Here is a 22,702-nt window from a genome sequence, read left to right as displayed (position 1 = left end):
AAATGAATATATGTGAGATTGTATTTTTTTTATGACTCACTTTGGCACATGTTTCACTTTTCAAGTTTATTATCCGTTTATTTAGAAGTTTGTATGTTATTTCCTAAGTATGTATTATAAAACCTCATGAATAAACTTATTTCACTATTATTATTATTACTACATAATAACTTCATTAATCCGGGCTAATAGGTCGAGGTCAAAGGGAACCTAAAGTACCAAAAGTTTCGTCTCCTACTGGGACAGACATCGTCAGTGGTATATGCGTTGACTGCGATGACGAATGTGATATCCCAAAGTCTCAGCAATGACTGACCGAGTCTTTGAGTTAAAACCTTATACCTCGCAGTCGATTCATATATCACTGTTGATATCTGCTACAGTAGCTGACGAAATGTTTGTTACTTGAGGTCAAACCTGCACCTTCACCAATTTTATTCTTTATTGTTTCGAAATGTCGATACGAATTGATATTAGTATGAAAATTGTTGAAGGTAATCGTATTTTATAAAAGCGTCAAGAAAGATGACACAACTACCGATCAAACTTAGTATCATCATCAGTTTTTTCCAAAACTTCAGAATGATTGATACATAAATGGTAAACTGGTTATTTGGAAAACAATAATCTTTATATAGTACGGTTTCCACAAGTTTGGAAACACAGAAACAGGAGCAATGGATGTCGTTTCAAAATTTATTGTCCTGGAATCAAAATAATGATAAACAGTTAACTTGTAATTATTATCGAAACTGATATATTGGTATTGATTGAAATTATCAGAGGAGATATTATAATGGGGAATGTTCCTCAATTTGGGAAACTTACAACAAATGCAAGTTTGAACAAAATAAAGTTGAGTTTAATTCATGAGTTTTTCAAATTCACTTCGAAAAGTATTCAAATTGATGTTTCAAATGTTGGGTTTTAATTTTTAAAGCGATTTGTTTCCGATTCACATATTGGAACAGCGCCTATATCAAGTTGAAATAATTTATACGTACCTAGATATTCTACTTTAAAAAAGGAAAATTATCCTTATAAATTAACAATTGAGGCAAAATATAAATTATAGTTCAATACCACCTCCACAAGCCACATAAACAACAGTTGTTTTGTTATTTATTTATATAGAGGAAGATAGGTTAGGTCATATGTCACAGAATGTCTCGGAACTCGGAACATAGGTAAACAGAACAGAACCCCTCTGAAATATGTCATCTTTGTTTGTCTCATACAGGTAACAGATTCATTGACCTTGATTAGCTACAACCGATGTTGCCAAATGATGAAATAGAAACGAATCCCTTTAAATGTTGAATGCATTATTTCATTCCTCTTTTTTAGGTATTCAAATAATTTTTTAAAGAAAAAGGTTGAAATGATAAGTTTAAAATGCGTTGTTTTAGAGCTCCTTTATGAAAACTATTTGATTTTCGTCAGGAGGAACATTCCCCATTCACGTGGATTTCAAATGATAAATTTATAAAATATCAAAGACTAAATTTCAATGTGTTTACTCACCGTTAGCCCTCAAAGAAGCTAACAAACATGTAACAAGTCTTTTACTGACAGACTGGTCCAAAACAGAGGGTAATAAACTGCAAATCATACTAGAGGGATGTGAAGGACTACTGACGAAAATTTCATTCTTGAAGGTGTGAAAGTAGGAAACTGCATCCTGAAAGAATTTATAATCAGAATATTTTATAAATATCATCACAATTACTTGTTACATATTCAAAAAACACTTAAATGTGAGGTATCCACTTACAAGTTTACAAAATTTAATTGGAAACGTTGGTAAAAACAATTGTTCTTTAAGAAAAATGTATCCTGTTATCCGTCTAACCCTATTTGAAATAAAAAATATCTTTCACGAATTTCAAATTCAAGGCAAACATTCATCTGACCCAAACTTACTTGAACGAAGTCGTGGAGGTCATTGGCTATATCGAGAGGATACTTTTCACACATCTCTGGAATCCAGGCGATCTCTTGTTTCACCCGAAACTTTTTGTAATCTGGACTCGCACAAGCATAGCCTACAACCCCAGTTTCATCTTCAACGAGGAAACAAAATTCCGGATGTAATGTTAAATAGGGACCAACAATCCGATCCGCATGGAGATCCTTCAACTTCTCAGGGTAGGGAAGTTGGTCTTCTAGTCCATCTTTACAAGTTCGGGTGCAAATGTCATAAACTACTTTTTCATCGCTTGGCAGATAAGGTCGAATTGTGAACACTCGATTGATTGGTACGTCTGGAACTTTGTAGATGAAGAGGTCATTTCCCGAATCGACGGGAATCAGTCGCTAGAATAAAGACAATCTTTAAAAAAAAGGTAATGTAGGATTATTTCAAGCAATGATGCATTTGAGTTGAAGTAATACAGTGATCAACAAATATGTTCAGCAAATAATGTGCATATGGGGTAAATCGAATAAAATTTATTGCAAAACTTTCAACATCATCATCATCATCAGTACACATACAATTCTTTTCTTTAATGTCCCCCCCCCTTTCGACTATTTCGAAAAATGAAAAACCATTAACATCCACTATTAAATAGCGTTTTTTGGATAGTATGGAGGACAATATCGCGGAAAAACGGTGCCATCTGAAGAAACAAATATTACTGAAATAAAATGCTGGAACAAAGACAAGCGTAAAGTTTGATCAAAGGAACTTTAAAATCACTCCTTTTTAGTAGAAGCGACAACGCCACTTCGTCTAAAATATTTTAGGCGTGTAGGTCATATTGACTTATGCATACCTACTGTGGAATTTTCAGGTTGATCCGTCGAATAGTTTGCCAGAAACGGCTAATTAACGCTCATCATGAAAAGCCCTGTATAGGTCTTGAACCAGCTCTGGGGTACCAAAATCATTGGTACGAAACCAGATTAGGACATGAACCAATAAGAAGCACACAATATTCACAGATTTAAAACAGATAGTAGAAGTTTAGAATAATCTATCAGCATAAAAACTTTCAAGCTTTCAAGAATAGATAAGAAAAACTTGAGATAAGTGACAAAAATGTTTACTTCTAACCGCCAAGAGATAAAAGTTCTTTAAATCCAAATTATTGAAAGACATACCAAAATCTGTACTTCAATAATGAAAAAAAAATTATAATTATTCAATAAGCATCTCATTCAACTATGAAATTAAATTTGTCTATTTAAAAATTAGAAACCGAGAGGAGCAGTTTCATAAAAAAAATATTCAGGACTTGATAACATCAATGTTAATCAAGTGAAAGCAACAAAACAACAATTGGTGTCCTCATTTAAAAATGAGTTGATGAAGCACAATTCTTATGAAATTCATCAAAGTTTGAATTCATACTTTTATGATAATGTGTTCTTCTAATAGTTTATAAACCTACAAGCTTGATAAGGATCTGTAGAATAATGTTTTCTGTTTTCTGAAATATTTGCAATTAAAATTATTCATACTACAATACAAAAAAGTATATAAGTTACCTGCAAATCTGCTGTCAAACCTCCACGGAAAACCCACGGTTCCTGATCTCCACTCATAAACGTCTCTTTCCACCCTTTGGAAAACCCTGGTAATTTCAAAATCGAGTCAAAAATAAAGACATATTTGAAGAGTACGCATTCGCTTCGCAATGTTCATGACGCTTCGCAATTATATTGACGCTTGGCACTTTTATTGAGGCATCTCATTTTTATTGACGCTACACACTTTTTTCTTTCAACTAATACTCATTTCAATAACTTAAGCAAACGCTCAGATAAGACAACTGGAGATTCAAGTGATGTTACTAAATAAGAACAATACTAATCATCTACATTTTTTATAATACAAAATAATGCAATGGCTCCACTGAATCAAGTCAGTGTTTGATGAGATCTATCAAGATTTCAAACTAGGCAAGTGTCTGGTTGTAGAATAATCATTCATTCAGAAATAAGTGGAGGTTTGTAAAAGTCCCCAAAGTTTCCAAAACACGTATAGTCAACCTAATTTCTAGGAATTAACTTATCTGAAAACTGTTCTTAGTCAATCTACTGGCCTCTATATGTTATCTCCCCCCCTTTCATTTTTTGAACGGGTCAACTCAAAAAATTTAAATTTGTGATAATGAAATTAATGCATGAATACTTTATTTTGAAGTAAAATTGACAGTATGAAACTTTCAAGATGGCGTCTGGGCGCCATCTGGGAAAAAACAGTAACAGTAACGTCAATATCTCTATTTAATATTCTCTGCCGTATATCCAATATTGAAGCAGGTTCAGTTTTGTACACCTTATTAATAATATAATAATAAAAATAATATTATTTATTTCACTTGTTGAACAATATGAAATCATTACAATAAACATTCACATACAGTAACAAAGAAGACATCCATGTATACCTAAAAACAAATATATATAGAAATATAAAACAAGAGCACATGACAGATACTAAACTGTACATATAAAGGTATTTAACAATTTTTGTTTATCGAGGGTAACTATTAAAACTCGTCAACGGTGTAGCAGTTTCTTTCAATGAGATATTTTTTCAATTGTCTTTTGAATATGCAGATGTTCATTGAGTCCTTTATAGAAACATCTAGCTTGTTAAATAATTTGAGCCCAAGGTATAGGTGACTCTTCTAATAGAGGGAGGTTCGGTGAGGATTCGCTATCAACAACCCTCTAGCTCTAGTTGCGTATGGGTGGTCTTGGCCTGGATTAGTACATAGTGATCCACACAGTCAAATGCTCTAGAAAAATCGATGAACAAACCACAAATTTGTAGTTTGTTATCCAAGAATGTTACTACGTGTTCTATAAAATCATGCAAAGCTGTTTCCGTGCTTTTATTTTGCATGAAACCATGCTGGTTTGTCGAAAATAATTCATTTTTGAGAAGAAACGATAGTAACTGATTTTTAATATATATTTCATATAACGTGGATATACTAGAGAGAAGACTTACCCCTCTATAGTTCTCATGGCTATTTGAGTCTCTTTTTTAAAGATAGGGGTAACGATTGCAACTTTTAATTTCTCAGGGAACATTCCTCGTTCCATAAAAATATTTATCAGATAGGTCAGGGGGTAGACTATTTTTTCCATGCATTTTTTCAGAAGATTGTTTGAGACCTGATCATATACGCTAGCATTAGAATTCTTTAATTCATTTATTAAATCAAAAACCTCATATTCCTTGATTGGGTGGAGAAATATGGAGTTTGGGCAGAGTGCGACTATATTTTCCATAAAATTTAGGTCATATTCTCTTTGTTCTTCCGCTTTCGTGAAATAAGCATTAAAATTGTTAGCCATGTCAACACATGACACCTTATGTTCTCCACTAAAAATGGAAATATCTTTGGGCTTATAGTTTTTTTCTGGATATTATTTATAGTTTGCCACATGGTTTTTGATTTATTGTGAGAACTATTTATCTTATGCTCAATGCATCTTTGATTTTTCTGCTTTAGTTTATCCCTGTATGTTATAGTTACTTGGCGACATATATCCTTGAAATTTTCGTTTACTCTCGCGCGTTTTGAGTATAGAGAAACCATGTTCTTCAGGTTATAGAGTTCAGGGGTACGGGGGTTAGAGTTGACTTTCTTTGTTTTTTTTGTCTGTTTGAGTGGAAAATACATGTAATATTGAAGGATTTCATGAAATCTATTATATTCTTCGTTAGGACATGTTTCCTTGTGAACATTCTGCCAGTTCTCGTTTCCCAGTAGTATTTTAAAATCTGAGATATTTTTCTCTGAGAAACTTAAAAAATAAGAACTTGGAACATTGGAATTATTGGTGGTATTTTTGTTGGGAATGCAATTACTTGTCCATAGTGATCTGATAAATGAAAATCATTGATCTTTACCTCGTAACCTGCCATTTTGGTTATGAGAAAATTTTTATGTAATTGTGTAAACAAATTGAAAATATATACATAACTTATATAACATTAAAATGAACAGTTCAAAAATAACTTTACAAAACGCTCAAAGGTGCGAACTCGTTTCCTCCTTTTCATAAAAAAGGATGTATGCATCTCCACTCACAAGCGATTTTGGTGAAATTGGTGACACTTGTGAATCATTGTTTTCGTGCCACGTGCCATTATAAGGATGTCTGCAGAATGCTGTATAATGTCCGCTGTAGGTAGACCCACTGTGATTCGAAAGTGCATATAGATTATAGCGACAAGGAGTCACATTATCTGCTGCATAATTGTTCATATCTAACCAATCTAGAGGATATTCGATGACAACATTCAACTTGCCTCTGAATCTTTCTGTTAGAGAAAATCTTTTAAAATGAATAACTAAAATATGGGGAAACTTATGGATCGATAGAGACTTTGTGCATTTTCTTCTTTCTTTGCAACTCGAACACTTCGGTTTTTCATGTCCATCCAAAGTTTCCTCTCTTGTGAAGAAATCCAAGCACTGTGATAAACTCAATTGGTTACTCCTTTCTGGTATGAGGAAAGGATCGAAGGTTACAAATGAGTATCCACAATGTGTGCACTTCATCGTGGATTTTAATTGACCAATTCAGAAAATTATCAATGCACGTGCTCGAGAAGGCTGTCACTCGGGTTGGTTCATATATTGTACACATTATGTTGTACGCGGCTATCAAATCCTCTAGCAGGTTCATATTTGAGCCACTTTTTTAAAAATTCTTATTAAAATCCCCTCCTATAATAACTTTCTCATTATTCGTACAAATTAGTGTCAATAATCCTTTGAATTCATCCTTTAAGTAAGTCTTCAAATAGCCCCAAAAAAAGTCCAAAGGTGTCAAATCTGGAGAGCGAGCTGGCCATTCTGTAGAACCTCGACGGCCAATCCAAACACCGGAAAAAGTAGTATCCAAATAGTTTCTTACTTGTCTGGAGGAATGTGGTGGTGCTCCATCTTGTTGGAATACAATATCCATATCAAATTCATCAGGATTCGCTTCGACGATTTCAGTGATGAGAAGGTCAACAGTAGTTGTCAGCATATTCAAATACAGTTCACCTGTTAAATTTTGATCAATAAATAGCGGTCCGACAATATGGTTTCCCAATATTCCTGCCCAAACGTTAATTTGTTCTGGATATTGGGAATATGTTTCCCGGAAAACGTGAGGGTTGGTATCACTCCAATAACGGCAATTTTGTCTGTGAACATTGCCGTTTAAAAAAAATTTACATTCGTCAGTTAAACAAATATTGTAGAGCTAGGCAGGATGCCTTGCAATGGTTTCCATCATGATTTCACAGACTCCTGTTCTTCGATCAGGGTCATCTTCAGTTAATTGGTGTACCATTTTAATTTTGTATGGATGATACCTATTCCTCTTCAAAAGTCTCCACGCAGTAGAAGGAGACACCTCACAAACATTCGCGACGGAATAAGTAGACTGTTCAGGATTTACTACCATCTCACCAATTATTTGCACTTGCTGTTTTGATGACCTGGGGGCTTTTTGTTATGTACACTACCGGTAGTTGTGAATTTGGATACAAGTTTCCTCAAATATTTTCTACAGATAGGACGATTCGGAAAACTTTCATTGAAAATCTTTCTGGTCTCGTGAAAGTTACGCGTCGCACCGTGAATAAAAATCGCTTCAATTTTTTTCCTTCCAATGGACGCACAACACAACAAAAAAATATTTTTTGAATGTTTCCTACACTAAATTAGTCAATTTCTACTAATTTTGGGGTGATAAAAACGAAAATAACAATGAAAAATTTTTATTAGCTCTGGTTTTTGAGATACACAGTACTAAATCTTAAAGAGTAGTTATACTATATGTGAAAAGTGAAAGTACATAAAACAATATTGTTATGTTTCTTTTAGAATATTTTAAGTACAAAATTAATAAAAAAAAAACATTATTCTTAGTGTTTTGACAAATAAAAGAAGTTTGTACCACCAAATTTCAATTAAGTCCATCCGATTCATTGTAAGATCGCTGTCGTTTAGCTTGTCTTTTATAAAACACTTCTGGAGCATCTCTTCACACAGACCAGCAGTAGTCTGCAAGCATTGCTTCATTCCAACGGCCCTGATATCTCTGTTCCATTAAGGCAATGTCTTGATGGAATCTTTCTCCATGTTCGTCACTCACAGCTCCACAGTTTTGTGGGAAGAAATTAAGATGAGAGTGAAGAAAATGAATTTTTAAGGACATGTTGCGTCCAAGTTGGTGGTAAGCTTGAAGAAGCTCTTTAACCAATGCTGTGAAGTTATCATCTCTTTTGTTACCTAAAAACCCATGTACAACCCCCTTAAAGGCTTCCCAGGCTCTTTTTTCATTTCCTGTTAGAATCATGTCAAAAGCAGGATCATTTACGATTTCACGGATTTGAGGCCCAATAAAGATGCCTTCCTTGACTTTAGCATCACTCAACCTGGGAAACTTTGCTCTCAAGTACTTAAAAGCTTGTCCTTCCTGGTCCATGGCCTTCACAAAGTTTTTCATTAGTCCTAACTTAATATGTAATGGGGGAAGGAGAACATCCTTAGGATCTACAAGAGGCTCGTAAACTACATTTTTCTCATTAGGGTTTAGGTCTCGTGTAGGCCAGTTCATTTTTTTATAGTGAGATTTTCTATCCCGACTGTCCCACAGACACAAAAAACAACAGTACTTGGTGAACCCTAATTGCATTCCTAGGAGTATAGCAATGACTTTCAGATCACCACAGATGTGCCACTTGTGTTGTTCATATTTGTTTGATTGGAGAAGTGTTTTCATATTTATATACGTTTCCTTCATGTGAACTGCATGACCTATAGGAATAGAGGGTAGCTGATTTCCATTATGCAGAAGTACAGCTTTTAAGCTTAGTTTTGAAGAGTCTATAAACAGTCTCCATTCAGATGGAGTGTGATCCAAATTCAAGCAGTCCATCAAACCATTAACATCAGAACAAACTACGAGGTTTTCTTTTTTCTCAAAAAAAGGAAGCAAATCTTTTTGACGCTGTCTGTACTGAGATATTTTCACATCATGTTTTAGAAGATTCCACTGTTGTAGTCTTGACCCTAACAGCTCAGCCTTTTCCTTAGACAAGCGAAGATCTCTTATAAGGTCACTCAACTCTGCTTGACTAATTCTGTGCGGATCACTAGACCTATCGCTTACCTCAAAATCAGGGTCATAGGATGTAGAAGGATGGGTTGCTCCTTCTAAACAGTCTTCATCACCTTCCTCTAAAATTTCATAGTTTTGGGGTGGAGAAGGGACTGGCAAATTGTCTGAGTGTGGTACAGGCCGATGGGAGATTAGGGTATTTAACCGTTCCTCTTTTCTTCATAGATAAACCTTGCTTAATGGGAGGAGTTAAGCAGAAATAACAGTCGTCTGTATGATTGGTAGGCTCACGCCAAACCATAGGTACTGCTAAAGCCATTGCCCGGTTTTTATTTTTCAGCCACTCTCGCAATATGACGGAACAAGAATTACAACATATATGAGGAGCCCATGATTTATCTTGGTCCCCAACTTTCACACCAAAATAATGTCCATAGGCTGTCTTAACGATAGGTGTCATTTTACGTTTCTGAGCCTTAAATGTTATTTCACCACATATATAGCAAAAGCTATCGACAGAATTCACATACTTTCGAGGCATTTCAGATCAGCACTTAAATTAATTTAAAAATCAACTTCACACGATAATTTCAATAGCAACCACGTGCGTACAATTGACAAACTCACATAGGTTATGTTTACTACTTAAGAACAGCTGATGAGAGGGGTGTTATGTAAACAAACATGTGTACCAACTGTTGGTGATGAAATATTTCATTTGTTGAAAACTCAATATACATATATATAATATAATACTATATCTTGAAAACAAGAGCTAATATATAATTTTTATGGTCACTTTCGGTTTTAACACGTGGAAATACATTAAAATCATCTAATTTCAACCCCGAAACAAAAACTTTGTTGTGTTGTGAAATTGGCCATTTTAGAGATTGTTGACGTGGTACCTTTCTACTAGTAAAACCGAAAACTAAATGAGTACTGACATTTTTTATAGTTTTTATAAAAAATAAAATAACCAAACAAACCTTATCGGGTTGTTGGAATTGCCATATGACAGATAAAAAGGAGTATTTCTATAAATATCGGTATTAACGTGTTTGTCTTCAGGAAAATGATAAATGTTCCGCCATTTTGTAGTAGATGAAGATATTGACTTCATATTCTAGGGTTGTGAAGTATTCGTCAGGAGCTTCAAAATAACATTAAAGAAATGCACTGTATAAGTTGGAAAGTTCTATTTAGGTATCTATCATCATGCCCATTTTGTATACTGGCCCTGGGGTGTTCACATGAATGTCAAAGAAAATTTGTTCTTGAAGAATATCAGAGATTTGAATACAATTAATAACATTTGGATATGAAAAATCAAGTGGTGACCATAAACAAACGGAGGTTTTTCACAATTGCTGTATAAAGACTGAGAAGAAGAAAACCAAAACGATTTTTTTCCAAAAAAAATGTGAATATCTTTCTGTTTTCATCAAACCCCCCCCTATCTATGTATCTGAAAATATTAGAATATCTCAATATAATAATGTTGATTGAAATGTGTCGACATCTTTTGCCAGGATAAATCCACAAACATATTAAACACTCTGTAAAACAGTGATATATTCCCTAAATGCAAAAACTGTTAAATGAAAATACTTGCACACATATATTCCTTGAATCTCCAGTCGAATAAAAACAAATACGCTCTAAATATTTCGCAGAAACAAAGTCTATAAATTACGCCAATTGCAATTCAGCCTTATCGATCAAATACCAAATCTGTTGGATGATGCGTACATGTATAAGTCCCCTGGGTGTATGAAGGCATCGATGGAGGAAATTGACCGCCAGCTTGGAGAAAATAAAATAAGTCAGTAGCATTCCTACATCGGTCATACTCATAAACTACCAAATAATGTGAAAAAATTGAAAATGATAGTTCATTTACGCATTCCATCAAACTGGATTGTCATATAATTCATCAAAATTTTGACAGACAACTATTTTAATAAAATTATTTGAATATTGATGCAACTTTTATTATTTATCTCATTGACCTTTTCTATAGTGATAGTGTGGATGAAATTCTTGAGTTTTGTAATTTTTTTTTTATTATGAAAGAAAGTTGCATCAACCACGAAGGGTTATTAGCAACAACAATACAAACAATACAATACAAGATTAATATTTAATTACACTCACATTATTCAGTATATTAACAAGTCCCCAAGCAACGTCTATAATTTGTCCGTTAAGTTGTAATCATTAGTTTAATGTTTGTAAATGTCATATTTGTACTTCTGTTGCAATTTGTTAAATAAACTTATGGGTATTATTACTCTTAACAGTTAATGTTGAAATACAGACTAATTGTGAATAAAATTTCAAATTTGAAGTCTTTATATTTGAAGTTACACATCAAGTGGATGAATATGCAGATTTTTGTGACTTGTAGTTTTCTTCAAACAATACTTCAAACAGCAATAATAATGATAAATTTTATTGATCCCAAGAACCATTACATGTTTATAGTAGGGACAATGCAAACACACTTATAAATAAAAGGACACACAGAATAATAAACCAAATAAAATATTTAGAACTACAAAATTGTCAAGGTATTTAAAAATACATTGTTTTAGTCTTATGTATTGAATTTTGTGTAGGAGTTATGAATTTTATGGTATAAATTACCTGGATATATTTTGTTGTTTTCTTTTCCAATTGTGTTGGAATATTAACTAAACCATACACAGATATTCAATATTGTAAATTATAGATAATCAGACATTTGCAAATATGCATTATGAATTTGTGGTGCAAACAGTATTTTATATAGAATAATACCGTTTGTTCAAAAAATAACGTGAATTTTAATTTTTTTTTAATTAAAACGTTATTTTTTCAAAGTAATTGAAGTCGCAGGAGGCCAAATCTGGTGAATACAGTGACTGAGGCATCCTCAGTAACTTCTCTAATAGTATTTCAACGATTCTCCATACCAATGTTTTTCTCTTTCCCAACATTTTCATCAGTTGTTGATGTGCTGGGACGTCCAGGACGAGCGTCATCATTTACATATTCTCGGCCTTCTGTGAAAAGCTTATACTACTTGTAAACTTTTTTCTTATTACAATCACAATCACAGTACGCCACTGTCAACATTTCAAGTGTTTTTGAGCATTTAATTCCATCAAAACACCTGAAACTGTGAACATGTGTTCGAAAAGAGTGTACCAACATAAAAAAATTGCTAAATTCCTAAATTAAATTTTTAATGTGATTTTGCTCTGTTATTTTGAGCAATCTGATGTTCAAAAATTTTCATTCCTAGAATTTTCAATATGTGGTTTGATTATTTTTCCTAGATTAATTTACAATCCTCATCCAGTTGTAAAATACATATAAAGTGAAAGAGGAATAGCTGAATTGGAAATATGTTGCCAATTTAAGATATTTATCAATGTATTTTGATAGACTTATTTTAAAATTGAAAATCTATTAGATATCTAAAAAATATTGTTATTCATTATCGAATGACATATCATTTTCGCAATTTTCTCACATTTCCCTTATTCTATAGTATCTGATAATAAGCATGTGTCATAATTTTCAGTAAACTCAAACTTTCTCCTATGATTTTTTCACTTTTTGGGTATTGTGCTGCAGGTACAAATAAATCTATCAATTATGTAAGTATTCCTTTCCTTAAAGGCAGATCAATCCATTTTTTGGGGTATTTGTTGTGATATTTGTTGAGTATTAGATCTACTCCAGCCTCTGATAAAAAAATATCTTCATCGATATGAAGAAATAAATACGAAGGAATTCTGTTTCAAAATACCCAGAAAGTGCAAATATAATCCAACTGAAGAAAAATATTACGCATTAAATGCTACTTTTACATTTAACATGCTAACTAATCAGTTCATTGTTTTTCAATCTACTGGAAAGGAAATATTTTATTAAAAAATCCACCAAATGTTGAAAAGGTTTTTATTTTGACACGGTTATTACTTGTTGGCGCTGTCTGATGTTTTTTTTTTTCAATTTGAAACATTGAATATGCTTGCTGAAAGTTGAGGTTTGAAATATACAACCATTATTGGTCGAACACCTTATAAATCAATATATATTTTTGCTGATTTGTCACGATTTACGACTGGTTCAATTCATATTTGAAAACCAGAAGATCGGATGCTTTGGATGTGTCTATGGGTGTCCCACAGGGTAGCATTCTCGGTCCAATATTATTTATTATATTTATCACCGATATTAATGAGGTTATAGCAGACATAAACATTACTCACATGATCAATTATGCTGGTGATACCAATCTTCTATCAACAGGTGCGAACTCACCTGATATTATAAAAAAGGGTAGCAAAATAATAGAACAATTCAAAGATTATTTTTCAGAGAATAAGTTAGTTCTGAACGATGGAAAAACAAATTGTATCATGTTCAAAATCAATAACAGTATAGAAACACCACAAAACATAATTATGCACAATCAAAAATTATTTGTAATGATTCAGCCAAGTTTCTAGGCATATACATTGATGACGCTTTAAGTTGGACTAGTCAGATAGACAACCTTTGCCATAAACTATCCTCGGTAACATACGCCATGAGAGTTCATAAAAAAATGTTGATCTTGAAGCACTAGTTACAGTATATTATGCGAATTTTTACTCCACTATGAGACAAGGGATGATCATCTGGGGCTCATGTCATGGGTTTAATAGGATTCTTCTATACAAAAAAAATTATCAGAATAATCTTCAATACGAATACAATAAATTCCTGCAGAGATCAACAAACTACTTACTGTGTCAGTAATCTATATCTATGAATCAATAAAATTTATCATCAATCATCCAGTCCATTTTGACATACATTGCAAAACGCATATTTATGAGACAAGACGAAAAAAAGACTTCTCATATCCAATCCATGCAAAATGCCTATATGGAATGGAATGAAATTGTATAATAATCTTCCGAAAAACATAAAAAATATTGCTGTTACTAAGAGATATCTGAAATCTGTAAGAAAATTCTTATATAATCTAGAGTCCTACAATACTGATGAATATTTTCTGGCCTATGGAAATTTATGAACCAAATTTCATTCAAAATTGCGCTATGTATTTATAGAAATTATCTCTACTTTCAGTAATCATGCGCAATATGACGCACATTTTAAAATGTATGTAATCGTGTTTGAAATTTGAAGATATTCATTTTGAATGTTTCATTTTTAGATTTATATGTACACATATTTGATATTTGTACAATTTTCCTTTTGACGTATTTCTTGGACAAAAATATTTTGCCACTCCTGTGAATGATTATAAAATACTCTGTTGAAATAAATAAATGTATCTATCTATCTATCTATCTATCTACCTACTATTCTTGGCTTATTCAATAGACAAAAGAGTCCATATTTTACTCAGAATCATCAGTAGGCATCATGTTTGTTGATTATATAGGTTACTGGTACTTGAATAGGTTTTTTGGCCAAGCTAGGAATCACACGTTAAAAAGTTAGACCTTTTCAATTCTTAAGTCGAACTCTTTACTTGTGTTGTCATTTGTTGCGCTTCATCCCCGAGAATTTGAACTCCAATTATTAAAAAATAAGAAAACTCCAAGGCTTTATTGTTCACTTGTTCTGATGTTTACTACTCAACCTTTGTGGACTGTATTTTTCTGACTGAATCTTACAAACGTTATTTTTAAGAACACTTAAAATATCTGAACCAAACATGTGCAAGTGCCAAAGTCTGTCATAAATTTATACTTGCATATACAGTGTGACCCATTTTTAATGGAAACACCCCCCTAAAATTTGAAGTTGTAAGTCGATTTCAATAATTTTTTTTAAATGACAAGTACTAAAAGATCTACCTTGGGACAAAATTTGAAATGTTTATTAAAGTTTCAGGACATAGGTAGGTACTACGATATTTTTTCTTAGTCGAAAATTGAGATTTTTCATTAGCGATTTTTTTATTGAAAAAATCACTACGCCTCTGGATTCAGAGTGCCTCTAAACAGGTGTGACCAAAATTTCATGAAAAAATATTCATTATTAACAAAGTTATGACAACTCAAAAATTCGAAAACTCACACAGCTAACAGTCACAATATATCATTTTTTTATGATTTCAACAATAAAGTGCCGCCAGATGAAGAAAAAAACAAATAGCGTAAATATTTTTAATGAAAATAACGGAATTACATTCACACAATTCAACTAACAATGAAGCAAAAATTTTTAATGAACGTAACTAATAACTAATTATTGAAATGTTTTGATTCAGTGCAACAAATAATTGTAACTCGTATTCTAGTAGCCTCTACTAATCCACCACATATTTCGATACATGTGTCGTAGCGCTTACGAATGTTTCTGATTACGTTCCTTAGTTCTTGAGGGCTAATATCTGCACATACCTGTCGAATTCTATCACAAAGGTCATTTCTATCTCTAGAGCGGTTTTTGTAAAACTTTTGTGTGAGAAGTCTCCAGAGAAAAAAGTCCAAAACAGTGAGGTCTGGAGATCTGGGTGGCCACTCTATAAACGGACTACCATGGCCCATCCATCGGTTTGGAAAATGTTCGTTAAGCCATTGCCTCACAGCTCTGGCATAATGAACTGAACACCCATCTAACTGGACAATTAAATTTGATCGTTCCTTGATTGGTAGCTCGTGAATAGCATCCAAAAACTCTGTGTTTAAAAATTCTAGAAACCTCTGCGCATTAATGTTTTCCTCAAAAAAGAAAGGACCAATAATTCGTTCGTTCAATATCCCACACCGGACGTTGATTTTAGGGAATACTGGCTTTTACAGTTTATTACCCAGTTAGGATTATCCGCTGCCCAATAGCGACAATTCTGTGATGACACTACTCCATTTGTAGTGAAAGTGGCTTCGTCGGTATATAAAATATTTTTTAGGAAATTTCTATTGTTTAAATATTCCCCTTGGGCCCATAAACAATATTCCAGATGTCTTGCTTCGTCGCCTTCTTGAAGTGTGTGTAAAAATGTTGGCTTGAAAGGTTTAATATTCTTTGCCTTGAGACATCTCCGAATAGTTTCTCGTGGAATATTCAAATCTTAAGTGGTATTCCTTATACTGGCATTAGGATTACTTCCGAAACAATCTAAAATGATTTGATCATTCCTGTCATTCCTGTTTCGTCTTTGTACAGGATTACTTTTCAACATCATTTTTGATACTGCACCAGTTTCATTGAATATTTTATTTATTTTATTTACCGTACCGTAGCTAACACGAGGACGATCTGGATGTCTCTCATTAAATACTCTACAAACCTCTCTAGCACTTCTAACGTCATCTCCCGAAAGGCGTACAATTTCAATTTTCTCTCTTACGCTCAATCTTGCAGCCATGACACAAAATAATTCGAAGAACTGTAAGGTGAATATTGTTGACAATAGTACACTTAAATCTTTCACAAGTGTCAAACTGTAATATCATTTCCATGACAACTAAGATTTAAATTGAAATATTAGGTCTTAGTTTTAGTTAATTTGCGTGAAAACTTGAATATAATTCCTTTATTTTCATTAAAAATATTTACGCTATTTGTTTTTTTTTTCATCTGGCGGCACTTTATTGTTGAAATCATAAAAAAAATATTCTCATGGCTATATCTGTTGATATAGGGTGTTTTTTGTGAGTGTTAGCTGTGTGAGTTTTCAAATTTTTGAGTTGTCATAACTTTGTTAATAATGAATATTTTTTCATGAAATTTTGGTCACACCTGTTTAGAGGCACTCTGAATCCAATGGCGTAGTGATTTTTTCAATAAAAAAATCGCTAATAAAAAATCCCAATTTTCGACTAAGAAAAAATATCGTAGTATGCCCTGAAACTTTAATAAACATTTCAAATTTTGTCCCAAGGTAGACCTTTTAGTACTTGACATTTCAAAAAAAAATTATTAAAATCGGTTAACAACTTCAAATTTTAGGGGGGTGTTTCCATTAAAAATGGGTCACGCTGTATAAATGTGATACAGTTGTTCGGAAAATAAAGTTATTCGAATATATAAACAAGAATATATATGTTACAGATCCTATAAAACGTCTACAAAATATAAAGGGTATTTAAATATTCTGAAAATTGCAACTTTAGTTTTGAAGTTTTGACATCGATCTGGAAATTTTTAATAAAAAGTTGGAATTTCCATGAAATTACGACTAGGAAATCAAATTTTCTACTTTAATTTGGAAATTTCGACTTGAAGTCGACATTTCGAATTTATCGAAATTCAATGCCGAAATTCCAAAGTCAAAATTTCCAAGAAACAGATGAAAGATTGAAGCCATTATGTCATGGCATGTCATATTCCCTGATCCGAATTCGTAAAAATAATAATAAAAGAATAAATGGAGACTTTTTGATACATATGGTATTTATTTAAGTAAGGTTAGTATATTTATTATAAAAAACCATTGGTTCGAAGGTATGTGGTTTGTAATTTTGGTCCAACAATGAGTTATTATAATATAACGCATTTATTGCCATTTCCATCTACATTGTTTTAAAAAATTGCCTTTTAGCAAAATAAAAGAATGTTGAAAAGACAGATTTCAACAGATTTTTCCAACAGAGTTTCTAAACTACGTACTACAGTAACACAAAATATTTCCTTCCCAATAGACATAATAATTGCTTCAAAACCTACAGACTACTCACCTAACCACTTGACGTACGAGTTGAGCAAAGATATGACTCCTCGAATATCCCAAATATAAGAATACAAATCGTACAGCAGTTCTCTGTTATTGCAACTCGACAAATGCTGGAAAAGTCGATTCACTGATTGTGTCATTTCATTCAATTTTTCCGCCCTTGTAAACCATTCCTGAACCTAGAATGTGAAATTCTGAAAGTATGTATTGTCTTGGTGAAAACTTCAACTCACTTCGGGGCTGAATTTGTCATTTTTTTGATTTGCTATGATGACAAGATGTGCGTTAGACTTTAGCCAATTGAATTCTTGAAGTAACTGCAGTCCTTGACTTCCGTGCTCGAAAGGTAAATAAAATAAGTCGCATAGTAAGGCTAAATCCTCGTATTTCAGATCTGATTCGTTTCTACAACAAACTGGATTGTTCAGCAGAAAGAACTTCAATGAATTCGATACAAATATTTATTTATTTATTTTTTCATATTTTTCATCACCAAAGGTTATACAAACTGTGTTGACTCACAAAATGCACAACATTTTTCGGACTAGTCAGAGAAAAAAAAAATACATAATATATGTTCACATAATGAGAGACATAATCGTATAAATCTAAAGAGAGATAGACCTACATAGATCATACAAAACTAAAATAAGAGAGATATACCTACGTAGACTATATAAAGTTAAAAGTCTAAAAACTCATCAATACTATAGAATGAGTTATCAATTGAAAATAGATATAAATTTTTCTTAATGTTGTTATTATTGTCAATAAAGCTCTTTACTTTGTTAAAACATTTGATACCCATATAATTCGGTGAATTTTGGCATACCTACTCCAAGTCTAGAATAAGGCTGGTAAAAATTTTCTCTATTTCTAGTCAAATACGAGTGAACATCACGACTTTTTTTAAACTCTATTTCATTTTCCTTTACAATACAAACATTATTATCTGAGATATATAAAGACAAGGCAGCGTCATTATTTGAAATTGTTCAAATAGAGGTTTGCAGGTTGAACTTGGATGGGCTTTAAATATAGTCCTCAATACCTTCTTTTGTGCACGGAATGCCTCCTTAAAATGACAGGAAGAACCCCAGAAGATCAGTCCATACTGTAGGGCTGACTGAACTAACCCAAAATAAAGTGTTCTTAAAACGTCATGTGAAACAGTTTCTCTTAAGTTTCTTATTATATAACAGGAAGTGCTCATTTTTGAACACAATGTTTGTATGTGTGCTTCCCATGTTAGTTTCTGATCCAAAGTGAGACCCAGAAATTTTATAGTTTTTTTTACAAACGCGGACTGCGATTCCAAGAATTGCATCTACCGGATACCCTGTGAGTGCGGAAAATCCTATATTGGTGAAACTAAGAGGCCATTGAATGTTCGCATTGCCGAGCACAAGAAGCACACACAGCGAGGGGAAACCAGCAAATCAGGAATAGCAGACCATGTTTGGACCCATCAACACAACATCGAGTGGTCCCAAGCTGAGATCATACACAGAGAGGAACATTGCTTTAGGAGAAAATTCAAGGAAGCCGCATACATGCTGTCCAACAACGTATTCAGCCAAGCTAGCGAAAAGATACGCAACATATGGAAACCCATCATCAGGCGAAAAATGGCCAACTCCCGCCAAAACGGTCATCTCCCACGGAACCAGTGAAGCGGAAAATGGAAATCGGGGATAAGTGAAAGTACTCGAACGACCTATAAATAGTCATCTCTCGGAGGAATCAGTCCAGTCATCACCCGAAGACGATTGTAGATACTAACAATCGAAACGTCATGAACTAACGTGACTTGGAATCTCTTCACTTTTTATTTTTATTTTCTTTCTTTTTTCATTTCTTTATTTTTATTTATTCAATTGTTCTATTTTTACTTGTATTTTATTTCACTATTATTTCATTTCAGATTTATTTTGGTTAATATAATTATTATTTTCAGCTATCTCATTTTTAATTGTTCTTTTTTAGTTGTTTCAGGGATTTCAAATCATTTTATATAGTAGACAATAGAAACTTCATAATGAGGAATCTGCACATTTGTGGTTTTGCTTTGGGACTGACGAATATTACAGTTCAAAATACACTAATTGACAAAACTTTCAGAACAACCTAATATTTTTCATAAACTTTCTGAGATATTGTGAAAATTTGTCTTTTGTGGACAAAAAATTATGAATCTTAGAAATTCAAATAATATGTCACGTCAATTTTGTAATTGAAGATTATATGATCAAGTATGGAGCATGATCCATTGTATTGAATTTTTGCTAAAAGCATTCTATCAATAACATTCAACATTGCAACATTGCAGCATTGCAGCATTTGACAATGCACTACCTAAATCTATAGGATTGTCTCTGGCTAGGAAGGGTATAGAATCGACCATAACTGGCTGAATCTATGCCATGCTGGTGAACAGAACTGCCACTACGACTCTTCAAGGCGAGGCCATTAGGTTCAGGGTCATCAGGGGCTGCCCTCAAGGTGGGGTACTCTCTCCCCTTCTGTGGTCGCTCCTGATTGATAGTCTGCTTGATGCCCTCGACAGAAGAAAAGTTGATCTGCAAGCTTATGCAGATGACCTTGTCATCCTGGCAAGGTCCACGTCGGAAAGGGTAACTTGTAATATCCTCCAAAGCGCGTTAGACGTTGTTCACAGTTGGTGCCTGAGGGAGCAAAACTGTGTTAATCCCCTTCACCAAGAATAGAAAATTGGACGATCTAACGCCACTTCCCCTCAATGGTGAGGTCATTCCATTTGGAACGGAGGTGAAATATCTTGGCATTGTCCTTGATAAAAGACTCACCTGGAACGCTCACTTGGAAAAAGTTTTACACAAAGCCAGGCTGCCTCTATGGACATGTCGAAGGATTTGTGGTAAAACTTGGGGTTTAGGTCCCAAACAAATCCACTGGATTTATGTGATGATTGTTAGACCAATGATCACTTATGGAGCAATTGCCTGGTGGCCGAAGGCTTTACAGAAAACGGCCCAAGCGAAGCTCTCTGGCTTACAGAGACAGGCTTGTCTAAGCATCAGTGGTTCCATCAGTACCACACCGTCAGCGACCATGGAGATCCTTCTAGATCTACCTCCTCTCCACATTTTTCTGAAGAGAGAGGCTGGATCCTCTGGGAGAAGGAAATATTAAGAGGAGATAGTTGTTGGTTCACAGATGGATCAAAAACACCTTCCGGTTCTGGTGCAGGTGTTTTCAGTCGAAGACCCAGGACAGAGATATCAACGTGCGTAGGAACCTAAGCGACTGTATTTAAAGAGGAAATTTACGCTATTGAATTGTGTGCGGAGAGATTGGAAGAATCCAACCTCATACACAAGTCAATAAAAATATTCTTGGACAGTCAATCGGTGTTGGAACCTCTTGGATCCTACCAAGCAACGTCTAAATTGGTAGCAAATTGGCAAAAAACGACTCTCCTCGATAGGAAGACTTAACAGATTGTCTCTGGTCTGGATTCCTGGCCATACTGGCCTGGAAGGCAACGAAGCTGCTGACCCCCTTGCAAAGGGAGTCTACAGCTGCAAGCAGCTTCATTGGACCAGAACCTGTCATTGGCATCGCTTTAGGCTTTGCTAAACAAATTTTGAACACCTGGATGGCAAGAAGATTTGTGGTCTTCTGACAGAATCTTGCAGGATTGGCTCACTCCTAGGCGTTTATTCACCCTTCGAAGCTTGATACCAAACAGATGTTGGACTACAATAAGGATAAAGTACGATGTCTAACAGGCCTTCTTACAGGTCACTGTCATTTGAATCATCATATGCAGAGACTTGGACTGTCGGAAGATAGTATGTGTCGCCTCTATTTGGAAAATGATAAAACAGCAGAGCATATACTTTGTGCCTGCCCCGCTGGGGACCGAATCAGGTTTTTAGAGTTCGGCAGAGCCGTACCCTTACCATCTGACCTGAAAGACCACTCGCCATACAAACTAATCGGCTTCGTTAAGAAGCTGGGTTTATTTGGCCGAATGTGGATAGGTGTGAGCCACAATAAACCCTTGCAGGTTGCGGTGGAGGGTCGAATAGATCCACTCACTTTAGACCTAACCTAACCTAACATTCAACATCTGGCATCCACTAAAAGTAATATAATTCAGAAATTAAAATAAGTCTGATGACTGTATCGAGGTGAGATAAATAGCTACTGGTAGATGCCTGCCAAAAAACAACTACTTCCCTGGGTAACACCACAATGGACATTGAATTATATCTGAAAGACATTTTTGAAAGATACCTCGCGTCCAATACAACCGGGACTAATAAAATTTCTAAAATAAATTCAAAATGTCGGGACTGGTGATAGGTGAATTATTATTTAGACTAACACAGCGTTTATCAATAACAAAATTCATTAACCACAAAACACAAAGACAAACAAAACACGAAAAAGAAAATTACAGGATAACCTCGAGGATCTAATGCTGTTTTTCTCGACCATCGAGGAGACTGTAAAGCAGGTTTAGTTCTCGGCGGAAACCCCAGAATCAGAAATAGTTCTCGGCCGAAACACCAGAACAGAATGAATCCTCGGCTAAGAAATGTGTTCGAACACTTACAATGGCCGGGGTCATAAATATAGTCAAGAAAGGTCAACCACTTGGGCCCGAATTCCTTGTCTTAATCCATAAAAGTGTTAACAATGAGTAGCTACTCGAAACATACCAAGTGGTGTCGTTCTAAATACAAAAAAATAGAGGACTTCAATCTGCAGCTAAACCTCTTTCAACAAAAAAAAATATTCCTATAAGTTTCTACTAGGTACATAAAGTTGTCAAGCTTTCAACTTTTTTGAACACTCACCTATCTCCATCCGTACTGTTTTCAACAACCATTTGATTGGTATCAACTTGCATGCTTCCACTAGAAGTCT

At 34.0% G+C, this 22,702-nt stretch overlaps 1 protein-coding gene across 3 annotated transcripts in view; it reads right to left on the bottom strand.

The window, feature by feature from the left end:
- The window catches only part of Oga (O-GlcNAcase), a 42,332-nt gene that overhangs the window by 1,680 nt on the left and 17,950 nt on the right, over positions 1-22,702 (bottom strand). For 2 of the 3 annotated variants that reach the window (XM_074180440.1, XM_074180438.1), the window contains 7 exons: positions 22,633-22,700; positions 18,019-18,190; positions 17,790-17,964; positions 10,843-10,896; positions 3,493-3,578; positions 1,924-2,316; positions 1,525-1,681 (listed from right to left, as the gene is read on the bottom strand). In XM_074180440.1, coding sequence (XP_074036541.1) covers positions 1,525-1,681; positions 1,924-2,316; positions 3,493-3,578; positions 10,843-10,896; positions 17,790-17,964; positions 18,019-18,190; positions 22,633-22,700 — 1,105 coding nt within the window. The remainder of the gene's footprint in view (positions 1-1,524; positions 1,682-1,923; positions 2,317-3,492; positions 3,579-10,842; positions 10,897-17,789; positions 17,965-18,018; positions 18,191-22,632; positions 22,701-22,702) is intronic. The other variant, XM_074180439.1, reaches the window with a different exon arrangement.

Source organism: Leptinotarsa decemlineata, unplaced genomic scaffold (assembly GCF_025532065.1).
Source record: "Leptinotarsa decemlineata unplaced genomic scaffold, Ldec_3_MD MMD2_tig00026294_RagTag_RagTag, whole genome shotgun sequence".
Classification (NCBI taxonomy): Eukaryota; Metazoa; Arthropoda; class Insecta; order Coleoptera; family Chrysomelidae; genus Leptinotarsa; species Leptinotarsa decemlineata.
Note: the sequence above shows the minus strand (reverse complement) of the source record. Positions and strands in the feature narration are given on the sequence as shown.